Source organism: Micromys minutus (genome assembly GCF_963924665.1).
Source record: "Micromys minutus genome assembly, chromosome: 2".
In the NCBI taxonomy this organism is placed as follows: Eukaryota; Metazoa; Chordata; class Mammalia; order Rodentia; family Muridae; genus Micromys; species Micromys minutus.
This window is the reverse complement of record NC_137971.1, coordinates 69,954,898-69,970,299: the sequence shown is the minus strand read 5'-3', so window position 1 is coordinate 69,970,299 and position 15,402 is coordinate 69,954,898. Positions and strand designations below refer to the sequence as shown.

Here is a 15,402-nt window from a genome sequence, read left to right as displayed (position 1 = left end):
CTAGAACTGGAGTTATAGATGGTTGTGAGCCACCGTATGGATGCCTTAAGTTGAACCTGGGTCTTCTGCAAGAACAGATGTTCTTAACCATTGAGCCATCTCTCTAGTCCCCAGTGCTCAAACGGAAACTGGTGCTTTCCACATGGTGATCGAGTGCTGTGCCACAGACTGATATTTAAGCCCATGCTCTCCTCTAAAAACATCTTGTAAGATTATTACTACTGTGCCTGGTGTCCTTGAAGGTTATTAAAGGGCTTTGGAGCTTCCGTGAATTACAGATAGTGGTGAGCTGATATGTGGCTCTGGGAACCACACTTAGGTTCTTCTCAAGAATATCTGTCTGTGTGTTTGTTTATTTGTTTGTTTGTTTTCAGACAGGGCTTCTTTGTATCATAGCACTGGCTGTCCTCGACTCGCTTTGTAGAACAGGCTGGCCTCAAAGTTACAGAACTCTGCCTGCCTTGAGTGCTGGGAGTAAAGGCATGTGTGTCATCATGCTGGATGTATCAGTGTTTTTAACTGCTGAGCCATCTCTCCAGCCTGTATGACCACTTTTACAACTTTGTTCTAAAGAAGGAATTTTTAAATATATAAATTGAATTCCTCTTTTTTTTGTATTTCATTTATGTTTCCGATGACCTTTCAAGAAAAATGGTAAAATGGTATCACATATTTCTTCGAGCACTTGAGATGTTTGATATTTTCTCTCTCCTTTTTTTTTTTTTTATTATCAGGAGGGACTGAAATAAAAAATATAATTAAGACCCATCATTATTGTCATTATGGAAATGGCTTTAAGAGAAAACTGGTCAGAGGAATATTATTGCTTCCCACTTTTCAGCTGGTTAATAGTTGCCGTTGACAACAGACAGGCCCAGAGAATCTGTCCAGAATGGTCAAGAATATGGGATATTATACAACATGCCTGTTCTCGGGGAGAACACCTAGGACAGAATTATGTGTACTTCTTGATCTCATCATACAAGACAAGCACAAAGGCACCACCCCTGCCTCTGTTCTCTCTCCCTTTTTAATGTGTTGTGTCAAAGCTGGAGCAAAACCTTGGATATGATACTGAAGAAAAATGACTGCTTCATTTGAACAGGGTCCCTTCCTGATCTGTAAATCACTGGCTTGGCTAGCCTGGCCAGCAAACTTGAGGAATGCTCCTGTCTCCACCCCCCAGCACTGGGGTTTCACATACACACCACCACATCTGGCATCTTGATGTAGGTTTTAGGGATTAAACTCAGGTTCTTATACTTGAAACTGGCATTTCCCTATTAAATTGTCCCAAGTCTCACTTGTATTTCTTAAGGGAGTTTTTTCACCATAAGGTGTTGAAGTTAGTTAGGCCCCAGTTCTGCTCCCCAGACCCATGCTCCCAGAAGTAAGACAGACTCAAACTGTATCTAAGCTAGGCTCTACCCTGACTAGATATAACTTAAGATAACCATTTACTTTCACCTGCTTTCTGCCACATGGCCGGTTACCTGTGCTCAGGTACCCTGTGTCCATCTCCTCACATCTTCTCGGTCTCCTCTCCCTGTCTCCTCCTCTCCCAGAATTTTCTCTCCTACAGATGTCCCGCCTTTATTTCCTGCCTAAGACATAGGCTATAGGCTCTTTAATTGACAGGTGAGGCATCCATACAGTACACAAGATCTCTTTACAATAAGGTACTGATTTTATCTGATTTTTATAGAATTATTCATTTCTTTACAAAAAATTCTTCAGCCTGGCATAGCTTTACATGCTTATAATCTCTGCACTCTGAAGGCTAAGGCAGGAAGTTGCACATTCCAGCCCAGCCTGAGCTACATTGTAATTTAAGGTCAGCTTGAGCTACACAGTGAGAACATAATTTAAAAGAAAAAAAAAAAAAAAAAAGAAAAAGAAAAAATAAGACAACTTTAAATATTAAGGATATTTAGACTTGCCATATAAGTTGTACATGTTTATATTACACGTTGTGATTTTATTTTAAATTTGTTTTTTCTCATGGTAAAGTAAAACTATCAATTTTAAAATTATTTATTTATTTATTTATTTATTTAGAAGCAGGGTTTCTCTGTGTAGTCCTGGCTGTCCTAGAACTTGCTCTGTAGACCAGGCTGGTCTCAAACCTAGAGATCTGACTGCCTCTGCCTCCTGAGTGCTGTGGTTAAATGTGTGGTAAAAATCTTTATTCTCCTGATGTAATTGTGTTTCGCAGAGTTACTGCCTCTGTGTGCTGACCTAGTCCTAGTTCTGGAAGTTTCTAGCCTCCATACCATCTAATGTAGGCCTATGATGTTTCCAGCCTCTGAGACATACTGCTGAATAAGCTTACCCTTTCTAGCTCTTTCTGAACTCTGGCTGGTTCAACTAAGCTGTTCTGGCTCAAAATTCCTTTTCACAATGACTGATTCAAATGGCTTTTTTTGGCTTCTCATTGAATTGTTCTGCTTGGCCTCATACTAACTTTGGCAAATGTGTTCTAATCTTCTGACTCCTTCTCATTCTCTGGCTCAGTCTGTGTCTGTACAAGTGTCCCAGTCACCTGTCTTTCCTCTCTGTTCTTGTGTGAGTTGGACACATCCTATTCTGTCAGATCTTTCTCTGCTTTGTCAGCATAAGGTGCTTCCTTCTACAAACTAACTTTACCTACATTGTTTGGGATTAAAAGTGTGTACTAAGGCTGAACCCCACCACAACTAGAAACAGGTTTTTCCAGTAAGCAACACAATATCAGGGTTCATAGTGTGATCAGATAGTCTGCAACAGTTATGTACCGTCACTGCCCAGATTACAACCATTGAATTTTCAAAGATAAAGGCAAAAATGCAGGCAAAGATAAAATGCCGTGAAGTGTAGACTCTTAGGAGGCAGCCTGGTAGTGTATACAGAAGGAGCATTGGATTTGAAATTACACACCTACGTCTACATAGTGTCACTGGCTGACTACAGTCTGGGTGAGCGATGTCCCCTCTCAGATGTCCCTGTGAAGTGACAGGATGGGTCTTGCCCATTTGTTCTCTTAGTCTCTGCTCTTGGATCATGTAGAGGGTGCCACAGACTGGGAAGGTCTAATGGGAAATCCTTAGCTTTTTCAGCTCACAGCAGCCATCTCTGAGAGGCCTCTGTACTTGGATGCTTGGGAGCCAGTGCAGGTCTGAGAATATTGAAAAATTCAGAGGGTTCTGCATATGTGTCTATGCATATGTGTCTTTTTATTGTTGTGTTTTTTCCTAGGTTTCTGTTGCTTATAGCTCCTTAGACTTTGAACCGGAAATTTTCTTTGCCTTGGGCTCTCCAATTGGTATGCTTCTCACTATTCGAGGTGTGGACAGGATCGATGAGAACTATCGCCTCCCTACCTGCAAAGGATTCTTCAATATTTACCATCCGGTCAGTGACTCGAATTTACTTTGTGCTTCAAAAAGATTCGTAGGTCCTTACTTGGAAATTCATAACAGTCATGATTTTCAAAGCTTGGCTTCCATCCTAAGAGTCTGATGACACTTCAATAAGTATTTCTACCAGAAAGCTTCTACTCAGAGGAAAAAAACTTTGCTTGCAAAGTAGTTTTACCTACAAATCACAAATCTTATAATTTCCAGTAGCTGAGGAAACTGGAAATGTCACTCTGGCTTGCCAAGTAGTTATCTGCTTCCCTGACTGGCCTGTATCTCCGAGTAACTTACGGTTTCTACTTTTCTTCCTTCAGCTCGATCCAGTGGCATACAGATTAGAGCCCATGATTACTCCAGATTTGGACTTAAAAGCTGTTCTCATTCCACATCACAAAGGCAGAAAGAGACTTCACTTAGGTGAGAAGCAAATGCCATGCACACTTGCTGCAGAGCAGGCAGAAGGTTTGGAGTTTAAGGTCGTTTCTGGCTGCAGAATGACTGAATGGAACTGAGTCACAGCAAAACAGTAGTAACCTGTGGGCTGTAGTGAGTTATGGACATTTGAACATTGTGATGTCTTCGTGTATGGGCACATGCATGCCACTGTGCACATGGGGAGATCAGAGGACAGCTTTAAGAAACCAATTTTCTACAGAGCCCTGGCAGTCTTGGAATTCACTATATAGGCCAAGCCTGGCCTTGAACTTACAAGAGGTCCATCCACCTGCCTTTCCCTCATGAGTGCTGGGATTTAAAGACATGTCCTGGCACCTAGCTGTTATAGGCTTGTTTTAAGAATTTCAGTAAAATTTTATAGGAAGGATGATGTTTAGGTTATGGTGTTTGAACTTCTTTTATAAACAATTGGAACAGATCAGATTATTAAAAAGATGTGGTTTCAGAGGCACATCCTGTAATCTTAGTGCTCAGGAGTCAGATGTGAGGCTCACCCTGAGCTTGAAAACAAACAAAAAGCCAGGCTTGCAAGTGCATACTTACAATTATAGTACTTGGAGGCTGAAGCAGGAAGATTTCTAGTTTAAGGCAGCTCTACATAGTGAGACTCTGTCTTGAAAAAACTCAACCCCAAGTCAACATTTTATCCTATTGAGGATATTGAGGGCTTTTGGTTCCAAGAGACTATGATACTTAAGGTGGGAGGGGAAGGAGGAGGAGGAGGAAGAAGAGGAGGAAGAAGAGAGTCTTTCTTGTCTTGTGATGTGGTTAACTTTTAATTTCTGGAGCACAGAATTGTAGTGACTCAATAACCTGGGATGTCATCTGAATCTCTTTAGAGTTGAAAGAAAGCCTTTCTCGAATGGGATCCGATTTGAAGCAGGGTTTTATCAGCTCTCTGAAAAGTGCTTGGCAGACACTCAATGAATTCGCACGTGCTCATACCTCTTCTACTCAGTTGCAAGAAGAGTTGGAGAAGGTGGCCAATCAAATCAAGGAGGAAGAAGAAAAGCAAGTAGTTGAAGGTAAGTGATACTGGAAGCATTTTCCAGGGCAGACGATGCCTGAGGAGCATAAGCATAATGTTGTGCATTGCCGGAGAGGTCACATGGCCTCTGCAAGGCAGACTGTGCCATGGCATCCTGCAGTGTCAGGTGCGGCTGCTAATTAAGTTTTATCTGCTATTTCTTGGCTTTTTGCTGCAATTTTAAGATTTTATTTAGATTGTTCAGGCTGGGGTGGAATATGAGTTGAGAGCTAAGTGTGTATTGAGACTTTGTTGAGACTCTGAGTTCCATCCTTCTGCTCCTGCAGAACTGTGTTCTCAGACTTCGCATGCAGTGTCAGCTCTCTGTGCTTCCTGACGTTCAGATTCTAATTGTTTCTTTTTTTTTCTGTAATGCTCTCTCACCCCTTTAACTTCTGTCCACTGTTGGTTCTCTCTCCTCTCGGGGAACCAGCCCCTTTCCCCCTGTTCTCTGGAGGAATGGGGAGTGAACCTGGTAGCTCCCTAGTTTCTGCATGTGTCAAGCAATATTCACTTGAACCCAGAGAGTCAGCTAACGTCAGAGGATAAAGACTAAATGATTGACTTTGATATTAAATGGTTTAAATTCTAGCAGAAAAGATTGTTGAAAGTCCAGAATTTTCCAAGGATGAGGACTACCTAGGAAAGGTTGGAATGTTAAACGGAGGCCGCCGGATTGATTATGTTCTCCAAGAAAAGCCAATCGAGAGCTTTAATGAGTATCTCTTCGCGCTTCAGAGTCACTTGTGCTATTGGTAAGTGTTCTTCACTTGCTTCTCTGTTTTATGTACTGCCTGTAAATAGACTTCACCCATTGAACTCATACATTCAAAAGCATTTACCACCCTGTAAGGTTTTGTTTGAGTTTGTTTTACATTCAGAGTGGAGATACTAAAGAAGAATTGGTTAGCGTTTACATTTCTTCTTCAACCTTTCTAAAAGCTGCATAGAAATTAAGTTATCCACAAGGTGGCAGTGTGTCATGTGCTTTTGGCCATTGATACTTGTGTGCATCACACTGTGCTTGTAGGGGTATCTTCCATGGCAGGAGTGGGAGGCCGTTAAAAGCCATTCTTCCATGTAAGCCCATCACTAAGGAGAGGTCCCACATGGCTGTTGTGGAACTGAGCTGAGTCCATACAGTCCGTAAACTTCGTGTGCTCCCCTGCTGTGCTCCGATCTCCCTGTCTCGGAGCTAATGAACAGCAGATGTGGCTTACCTCCTTTGTGTAACATTTGCTGAGTGTGGTTTTCTTTCTGACAGGGAATCTGAAGATACTGCCCTCTTGTTACTTAAAGAAATTTATCGAACAATGAACATTAGTCCAGAGCAGCCCCAGCATTGAACAGACTTGCATTTTACTGGGTGAGCTAATCCTTATTAAATGTGTACATGCTGATGTTTGTGTTGTTGGAATTTTGGGGTCCGTTTGTGATTGTCAGATGATAGAGGGAAATCAGATCCTCTCTTGGGATTTTTAGACTCATTAATAAAAGAATTTAGGAATAAACTCAAATGGAAGTTCAAGGACAATTTTACTAGTGTTTAAAAGAAAAAGTCTCAGCTGGGCAGTAGTGGTGCACTAAAATCTCAGCACTGAGGAGGCAGAGGCAGGCAGATCTCTGTGAGTTCAAGGCTAGCCTGGTCTACAGATTGAGTTCCAGGACAGCCAGGACTACACAAAGAAATCCTGTCTTGAAACACACACACACACACACACACACACACACACACACACAGAGAGAGAGGGGGAGAGAGAGAGGGGGGGGGGGAGGGAGGAGAGAGAGAGAGAGAAGGAGTCTCAGGGTAGGCCATCTGTAAGAGAAGGAGAGAAGGGGAAAAAGCTACTTATGCTAGCACAGTTGTCAGATACAGCTAGACATGGGGAGAGAAGCTGTAGTAAGGATGCTCCAGAATGCCAGGAAGAAAGTGTGTTTCACCTCTGGCCAGTATCTAAAAGAAAGAGACAGGAAAAGGAAAAAAAAAGAACTGTGCCTTTCTTACTTAGGCCTCAGACTCAGAAAGGTGGAGTCCCAGCCAGATTTTATGGTGCCTCGAAGGGGTGAGAGATGGGGTAGAATTCTGGGTAGGGAAGACAGTCCAGTTTCCTACTAAAAGGAAAACTATTCTGGCAATCTTATTAGCATGGCCTAAGGCAAACCCACCCTCATAGGAATGGTCTGTTGTCCAGGTGGTTATCCTCTCCAGGCCAGAAACCTGTTTGTTCTTTTGACCAGAAGGCATTTTCTTCTGATAGGCCTTTATTACCTTTGGACTCTCAGCCTTTGGTGTTCTTTTGGTTCTTTGTTACAGTTGCTGCTATTATTTTGTTGTTATTTAAATTCAGAATAGTGATTGATGAGGAAAGAAGTGGCTTTGTAAAATACATCTTACTGAAGTTTTTCTAGAGCCAGGTGTAGTACATGTCTATAATTGCAGAACTTGGGAGTCTGAGGGGAGAGGAGCTCAGTTTAAAGCTAATGTGGGCAGTGCACTGAGACACTGCATAAACAGACAAGCAAATGAATAGACAATCTAAAAATCTTTTCCAAATCTGAATAGAATTTGGGTTCTCTTATTTTTTGGTTAGTTTGTTCACTCTCTTCTCTCCCCCCACCACCCCCCAGTGGTTTCTCTAGAATTCATTTTGTATATCAGACTGGCCTTGAACTCACCACTACCCAGTTTATTTTTGGTTTCTTTTAAAAGTAGATTCCAAGGCATGGCAAATAGGGATTCTTTTGTCTGTAGGTCCCAGTTCCTTGATTTCCCCTCTGTAACAGGAAGGGTCCTCTGTTGAGTGACACCACCAGGCACTCAGGATTTGTTTTCTTTTCTTTTCTTTTCTTTTCTTTTTTTTTTTTTAAAGATTTATTTATTTATTTAATATGAACACACTGTAGTTGTATTCAGCCACACCAGAAGAGGGCATCTGATCCTATTACAGATGGTTGTGAGCCACCATGTGGTTGCTGGGATTTGAACTCAGGACCTTTGGAAGAGCAGTCAGTGCTCTTAACCACTTAGCCATCTCTCCAGGCTTTGTTTTCTTACCGCCAAATAGCTGTAAGACTTTCCGTACATCATGTCTGTATGCATAGCATGAATGCAGGAGACAGTGTTGCTTTAACTAGAAAGCAAAGGCTTGCTGGATGAGGCAGTGCATGCCAGTAATCCCAGTCCTTGAGTGGATGAAGCAGAAGAGTTCTGAATGTGAGCCCTGCTACATAGTGCCCCAAACCAATGGTATGTCCAAACCCTGGCTTAATCTGTTGATGGAGGTCTATGTCCCATACAGCCCCTGGTCTGTATGGAGATTGTAAAGGTGATGTTTAAGTGCTTCTGATCTTGATAGAGAAAACACATAGGGAAGATGGCTAGGGTAGGTCTGTGATAAGTAATCCAGTCTGTAAATTAGCCATGCTTGTGTGGTCTTGATTGTCTTCCTGAGAGACCAGGTACCTGTTTTCCTTAATAGATTATGGAATGCTTAAAAAAACAAAACAAAACAAAACCCCAGCCAGGTGTGGAAGCCCATACTTTTAATCCTAGTACTCAGGCAGACAAAGGTCAAGGCCACCGGTCTACGTAGGAGTGCCAGGACTGCTGAGGCAAGAGGATCACCATGAGTTCAAGGCCAGCCTAGGTCTAGAGATGTGTGGGTGTGTAGCTCATACTCTCCATTGTATGCCTAGCACAGTTGAAGCCATGGGTTTGGTTCCTAGTACCACAGAGAAACCAAGCGTGGTAGCCTCTTCTCTGGTCCCAGTGCTTGAGGTGGATGATCTGGAGCAGCAGAGGCCTAAAGTCAGCTGAAGCTGTGTAGGAAGTTGGAGGCCAGCTGGGCTACACGAGGCCCTATCTCAGATAACCCCCACGCCCAAACCACAGTGAGTTCCAGGCTAGCTTAGGCTACAAAGTCAGACCCTGTCTCAAAAACTAAACCAAAGGATTAAAAAAGAAAATAGTGGGCTGGAGAGATGGCTCAGTGGTTAAGAGCACTGACTGCTTTTCTAGGGGTCTGAGTTCAAATCCCAGCAACCACATGGTGACTCAACTGTCTGTAATGAGGTCTCATGCCCTCTTCTGGTGTGTCTGAAGACATCATGACAGTGTACTCATATACATGAAATTATTAAATTTTAAATAAATCTTTAAAAAGAAAATACTATTTTTTAAGTAAGAAAATGTAAAGCCTCTGAAAGAATGAGACCTCAAATCTGATCTCTAATTTGTCCAATCAAAACATGTCTTTGCAACATTTTAATTTTCTGATAGTGAAAGGTAAATAAACATTTCCTTTAGCCCCATCCTTATTTTATTTTTTGAATTATTCATTTTAGAGATTTATTTTTTAAATTGCATGTGCGTTTGAATGTATGTGTTCATGTTGCTCAGGCATGTACCTGAGTAGGCCAGGCACATCATAGGTCCAGGTGGTTGAGAGCCTTCTGATGTAAGTCCTGGGAATCAGATTCTGGCCCTCTGCAAGAACTGTAGACATGCTGAGCTCTTTCTGCTCTTAACTGCTGAGCTGCCTTTCATTTTAAAGAGCTAACCATTTACAGTGGGATTTCCTTAAGGAATTTTTTTCTTTGCAAATATTTCTACATTTTAAAATGAAGACATGTCATTCAACATTGTTTGCAATTGGATGTTCTCAGATAGCCAGCAGTCATATCCAGAGTCCATATTAGCACTTGCAGATCCTTTTTCTTTTTAATAGTGACATAAAGTCCTTTGAATGGCTATAGTCTATTTAGCTAGTTTACTGTTATGAACAATTAGACAATTTTCAGTGGCTCCAGACACCAGTTTTTGGTTGTGGAGAATGGTAAACCAGATTATATCCTCACCTTCAAGGGGTTTGTTTCCCTTTCCATTGGGTGGAAATTGGCAGTAATGTTGTACTCCGGGATATTAGCAAATGCCAATATTGGCAGATTTGGTGAGAAAGTAATGCAAGAAGTGACAAAAAACAACTTGGGGAGGAAAAGGTTTGTTTATTCTTACAGCTTGGAGTCCATCATCCAGGGACGTTGGGGCAGCAGCAGATGCAGAGGCCACAGAGGAGCACTGCTTACTGGCTTGTTGAGTTTGCTTTTTCATATACCCCAGAACAACCCATGTAGGATGTCATCATCCACAGTAGGCTGGTCCTTCCCACATCAGTCGTCAATCAAGCAATGCACCACAGGCTTGCCCACTGGCCAGTTTGTTTGGAACAACTTCTCCATTGAGGTTCTCTCTTCCCAAATGACTGTAGCTTGTATCAAGTTGACATAAAACTAGCCAAATGTTTTTACTCCATAAGCCTGCATGGATGCTGGCTAGAGGGTAGACAATTTCTGGGACAAAAAGGGAGGGCAGGGACTTAAGAGGCCAGTGTTGACTGGTCACAGGAGAGGGCTGGCAAAGTCACTGTGATGATTCCTATGGGATTTGATGTGAACTGCTAGGTACGTGGTGATGTTTACCTGGCAGGTCACTGTGAGGAAGCAGGTTTGGGGGTGGAAGTGATGGGGAGTTGGTTCTGTTTTCTTGAGTCAGTAGTTGACAATCCTGGTCTGAAGGTCAAAGGAAAGCTCAAAGTGCTAAAGATGACTTTAGAGGCATCGGCACATACTTGCCATCAAAGACTCAGTTAAGGTCACTTTGATGGAGTGTGGGGGAAGCAGAGGGAGGCAGTGTTCAACTATTGCTGTTACTGCTGAAGTCAGGTCAGAGTGCAACCAAGAATTGGCCTTTGGCTTCAGACAGGTGACTTTGATCAGAGTTACTTTAATATCATGCCAGTAGTCAAAAGTGAGAAGGAGGTTTGCCCTGAAGTAATAGAAGTAAGGTGGTGGGGAATGTCGGCAGGGATGTTTCAGAATTGAGGGGAACTGATAATTCTGGATGAAGGGAATGCTGGGGTGTGGGCTTTTGGAAAGGCATGGAGCGTGGAGCCAAGTGTGGTCAAGAGCTGAACTGTAGGAAAGGAGCAAGGCAGGTTTGGGCTGGCAGTGTGTAGGGAGATGATCTCTGATGGGCTCTGCCTTCTCTGAAGTTTGTGGGAAGGTCATTGCTAAGAGTAAGGCAAGGGCCTGCTGGGAGAGTTGAAGAGAGAAGAGCAGATGTGTACCTCAGTGTGGAGAAAGGAATTAACCAGCCAAGTGTGATTGGATTTTATTGCAGGTTTGAATGCCAACTGATGTTTTGATCAGAAATTTGAACTTAAGTACTTTGGTACAGTGGCCTGGCTTCTCTGGCCCTGCTCTGTTATCTGGACAAGGTTTAGAGTCAGCAAATACTTGGATTCACCAGGGATAGGCAAGTGGGATGGGAAAAGAAAAGAAACGTGGGCAATGTGGGGAGCTGGTATTTCCTGCAGTGTGATCCTGAGACATTAACCTCCAATGGAGGACAGAGAATGGTGTGTGTGGAGTAGCGATTGCCAAGGCTTTGGCTTGTACTATGACAGGGCCCATTGGGGCTGTCATACTTTGTTCAACAGATACCTCATGTACTTGGATCAATTTTTTCAAACATTTATTTTACCCTTTACTTTATGTATATGTATGTGTGCCTGAGTGTGTGTGTGTGTGTGTGTGTGTGTGTGTGTGTGTGTGTGTGTGTGTGTTTTATTTGCTGGTGGAGGCCTGATGAGGGAGTTGGATCCCCTGGAGCTGGGAATCCAGGTGGTTGTGAGCTGCCTGACTTGGCTACAACTGCTGGTTTTCTCCAAGAGCAGCAAGTGCTTTTAGTGGCGGATCCATCTGCAAGCCCCAGCTTTTCTCTTGTTTATGTATTTCATCTTGTTTGCTGTCTTCTAGCCTGTCCTTTCTATGTCAGATAGCATATGGTTTTACCACTTCAGCCTACATACATGTATGTGTTGGGGTGTACATTTATATGGACATATTTATAGGACCAGAGATTGAACTTAATGCTTTACGTATGCTGTACCACTAAGCCACATGCTCAGCTCTGTTTACAATTTTTGTATTTTTATAAATGAATTTTACATACATGTGGTTCACCTATTTTACTCAGTCATTTTAAAGCTTTTAAATGAGCATTTATTGTTTATATTTAGGTGTATGTGTGTGCCATGCATGGTGTGTATGTGGGCAGCCAGCTAGAGTAGATACTTTCTTTACAACATGGGGTCCTGGAACTTCAACTCAGGTTGAAAATGTCCTAAACACTTTCACCCACTCTGGACCATTTCACTGGCCCTTTTTGAACAAGGTTATTGCATTCCATTTTATAGTTTTATTTATTAATTTATCCACCATTGTTGAATATTAGGTAATTATTTTTCTTCCCAAATTTCACTATTATACATAATTTTGACATGTAGCTTTACATGTTTTGCCTGACTCTGACTTGAGATAAATCCTTGTGTTCAGTTGTATCCTAGAGAGGCACCTCCATTTTCACGTGTAATGTTAATGCAAACTGCCAGTTTTTCTGATCCCTTGTTAACACTAGTAGTTGCTTTTTGAATTTTTGCCAATTAATCACCAGGAACTGTCATTTGTTCTGTTCCCATTACTAGTGAATTTGAGTAGCTTTTCTTTCTTCTCTCCCTCCTGCCCTCCCTTCCTTTCATTCTTTTTCTTAATTGCCTCTTGATCTTTTTGCATTTTTTGGAGGTACGGGGTAGAGACTTTGTAGGGTGTATAGACCATGTAGATCTGCCTGCCTCTGCCCAGGGCTGGTATTAAGGGTGTGTACCACCACGCCCAGCTTTGTGTGTTTCTTCACCTCACTGAACTGGTCTTTGGCACAAGCCCCACACTTCCCCAACAAACCCCATACTTACCCCAGCTATTTGGAAGGTGTGTCTGAAGACTTGTGCTTGAAGGCTGGACTCTGGCCTTGCCTGCAGTGTTGGTTACAAAGCTGAGCCTGTGACCGGCTTCATGCTAGATGAGAACAACTGTTATTGAGAGCTGTGAAACTCACTGAGGGTTGTTTTTAAAGACTTTCTTGTCTTTACAGGAAGTTCCAGCATGAGTGTCACTGCTGAGAGGCTCCTTGGTGGCTGATCCATCTGTGCATCTGTGATGGATGACAGAAAAGTGACTCGGCAACAATTGCTAACAAGGACTTTTCAGACGCAGGAATTTGTTTTTAAAATAGAACAGAAAGATGGTGAAAAAAAAAATCAGTACCATATTTGGACAGTATAGAAAAAACCTGCAAGGATAAAATGATGCCGTGGGAAATTCTCAGATCTGTTTAATTATATAGTTGCCTAAATTAAGTGTATCCTAATGAAGAGATATTTGTAGCATGCAAACGGTTATTTCTATTTCTTAAAACTATTGTCAATGGGCTATTAAACTTATATTTTTCTTTGTATTAATGCAATGTTATTTTTATTTAAATATGGACTTCTTGAGAAACTATAGTAACATGATTTTTAAAGAACCGTACGATAGACTAGGTGTGGTGGCAATGCCTTTAATCCCAGCACTCAAGAAGCAAAGGCAGGTGGATCTCTGATCTGTATAGCAAGTTTCAGGACTATATAGTGAGATTTTCTTAAAAACAAGGAAAGAAACCTGTGCTGTCCTATGAATGTGAATTGCTTGGAGCTGGAGCAGAGTTGCTCCTGCTTGTGACAAGGCCTCATCCCAAGCTGATGTCAGCTTTTATGAAGCCAAGTGCCATCGCTGAGAACCTAGTTGCAGGAGTGAAGCTCTTTTTACTTTCCAGAAGTCTTGTGATGATCTGACCTCTCCTGGCATGTCCACATCCCCTGGGCTGTGAGCAAATAACAGGCTCTTACAGCGAGCCGAGGTTTCTGTGCCAGCTCTCAGTGCCCGAGGTCCAGTTAACATGAGAAGAAAGTGGAAGGGCTGTGGTTTTGATTAATTTTCTTGCTCCAGTCTGAAAGGATGTGGCGCTGCTGGAAGACTGGCCTGTAACATTGTGTTTACTATAAACTCATTCTCTAATTCTCCTAACAGAGTCGGGGATGTGGATTTCCTTCTTTTGTTACATAGCAGAAACATTTTATGTCGTTTACATAGTTCTCATGGAACATGGAGTTTTTTTGAAAGCAACATATAATACACATTTTTTGTGTATGTGTTCTACCTGGTGTGAATAAAACAATAACACTGATGCTCTTTTTAAAGCTGCAAGCTTTTGTCTCTCCCTTCTTAAGCTGTTTTCTTGTCAACCTGTGGCCTGTGAGTGATGAATTCATAACCAGATGGAATTACAACAGGAAGATCCAGAGCACTGGTCCTCAACCTGTTGACTGGCCTTTCACAGTGGCTGCATATCAGATGTTTACATTATGATTCTTAACAGTAGAAACATGGCAGTTATGAAGTAGCAACAAAAATAATTGTATGGTTGGGTGTCACCACAACATGGGAACTAACTGTATTAAAGGGTCACAGGATTGGAAAAGTTGAGAACTAATGATATGAGCTTCTTTCTTCCTAGTTTCCAATCATGTCCTTGTCTACCTGAGGTCACAACACTAAATGCCTATCCCCGCCTGGGAGGCACATATCCGAGTGGGTTCTCCTGATTCCCTTTGGCCTTTCTCTACACCAGAACATGGACTGGTCACTTAGCTTTCATATGAGTTCCAATACTGTCAGAATAAGGGGAAATGGCAGTTCTTGGTGTATATTTTAATAAAGTCTATTTTAGCCTTTTCAACTTTAACAAGTTTGAGTTGTATCCTTCTGCTTGTGTCTTATGAATCTTGGGCAGAGAAGGGACATTTGGAGCAAGAAGTCCATGCCAGCTGAATGTTCCTTGTTGCCACTTAGTTTCAACAGTTAGGGAGCATAAAACAGACGGTGTTGGTAAACTTTAGACATACTTTTCTATCACTATTACCTCCCTGCCCCCATCCCAAGACATTATCTCATGTACCCCAGGCTGGCCTTAACCTCAATTTTTATTTGAGGGTGACCTTGAACCTCTGATTCCCCTGCCTCTTTCAAATGCAGGGATTACAGGTGTGTGTTCCCATTCCTGGTTTATACAGTCCTGAGTGTCATCAAAATCATACAGGGCCTGATGATACTGGACATACACTGAACCAGCTGCAAAACATCTCAGCCTCCTCTCTGTTTTCTGTGTCTTGGTATTAGCATAGTGTTTACAATTGAGCCTTGAGTCTTGCCACTGAATAAGGTGCTTATTAAACATTTGTTGATTGGGGGGATTTAAAAAATGAGAAGTGTAAAGTCAGGTAACACTTGGAAGAGACCTTGGAGGATCACCTAGATCAATTGTTTGCAAACTGGAATTCTAACCTTCTTTTCCAAAGTTATCCTTTGAAAAGGTTTTTGTTTATGAAGAAAGAAGTGGGCTCTGACTGCCTAGGTGTTCACAAAAACTGAAGCAGGCAATTTGTAAATACTTGATTTTTTAAAATAATGGAGATTAAAGCCTTGTATTAATGATGATCCTCTAATACTTTTCTGAACAAGATACAACTATTTTTATATATACCCTTAGAACTGCAGAGGAAGACTAAATACAAGATGTTCTATTTGTCT

At 42.0% G+C, this 15,402-nt stretch overlaps 1 protein-coding gene across 2 annotated transcripts in view; it reads left to right on the top strand.

The window, feature by feature from the left end:
* SEC23IP (SEC23 interacting protein) overlaps positions 1-14,509 on the top strand; it is a 41,185-nt gene extending 26,676 nt beyond the window's left edge. The window contains exons 14-19 of one of the 2 annotated variants that reach the window (XM_080911812.1): positions 3,235-3,390; positions 3,710-3,812; positions 4,691-4,876; positions 5,474-5,633; positions 6,143-6,244; positions 12,869-14,509. In XM_080911812.1, the coding sequence (XP_080767938.1) occupies positions 3,235-3,390; positions 3,710-3,812; positions 4,691-4,876; positions 5,474-5,633; positions 6,143-6,224 (687 nt within the window). In that variant the 3' untranslated portion in view covers positions 6,225-6,244; positions 12,869-14,509. Of the gene's footprint in view, positions 1-3,234; positions 3,391-3,709; positions 3,813-4,690; positions 4,877-5,470; positions 5,634-6,142; positions 6,245-12,868 lie in introns of both variants that reach the window. The other variant, XM_080911811.1, reaches the window with a different exon arrangement.
* Positions 14,510-15,402: the final 893 nt, after the last annotated feature.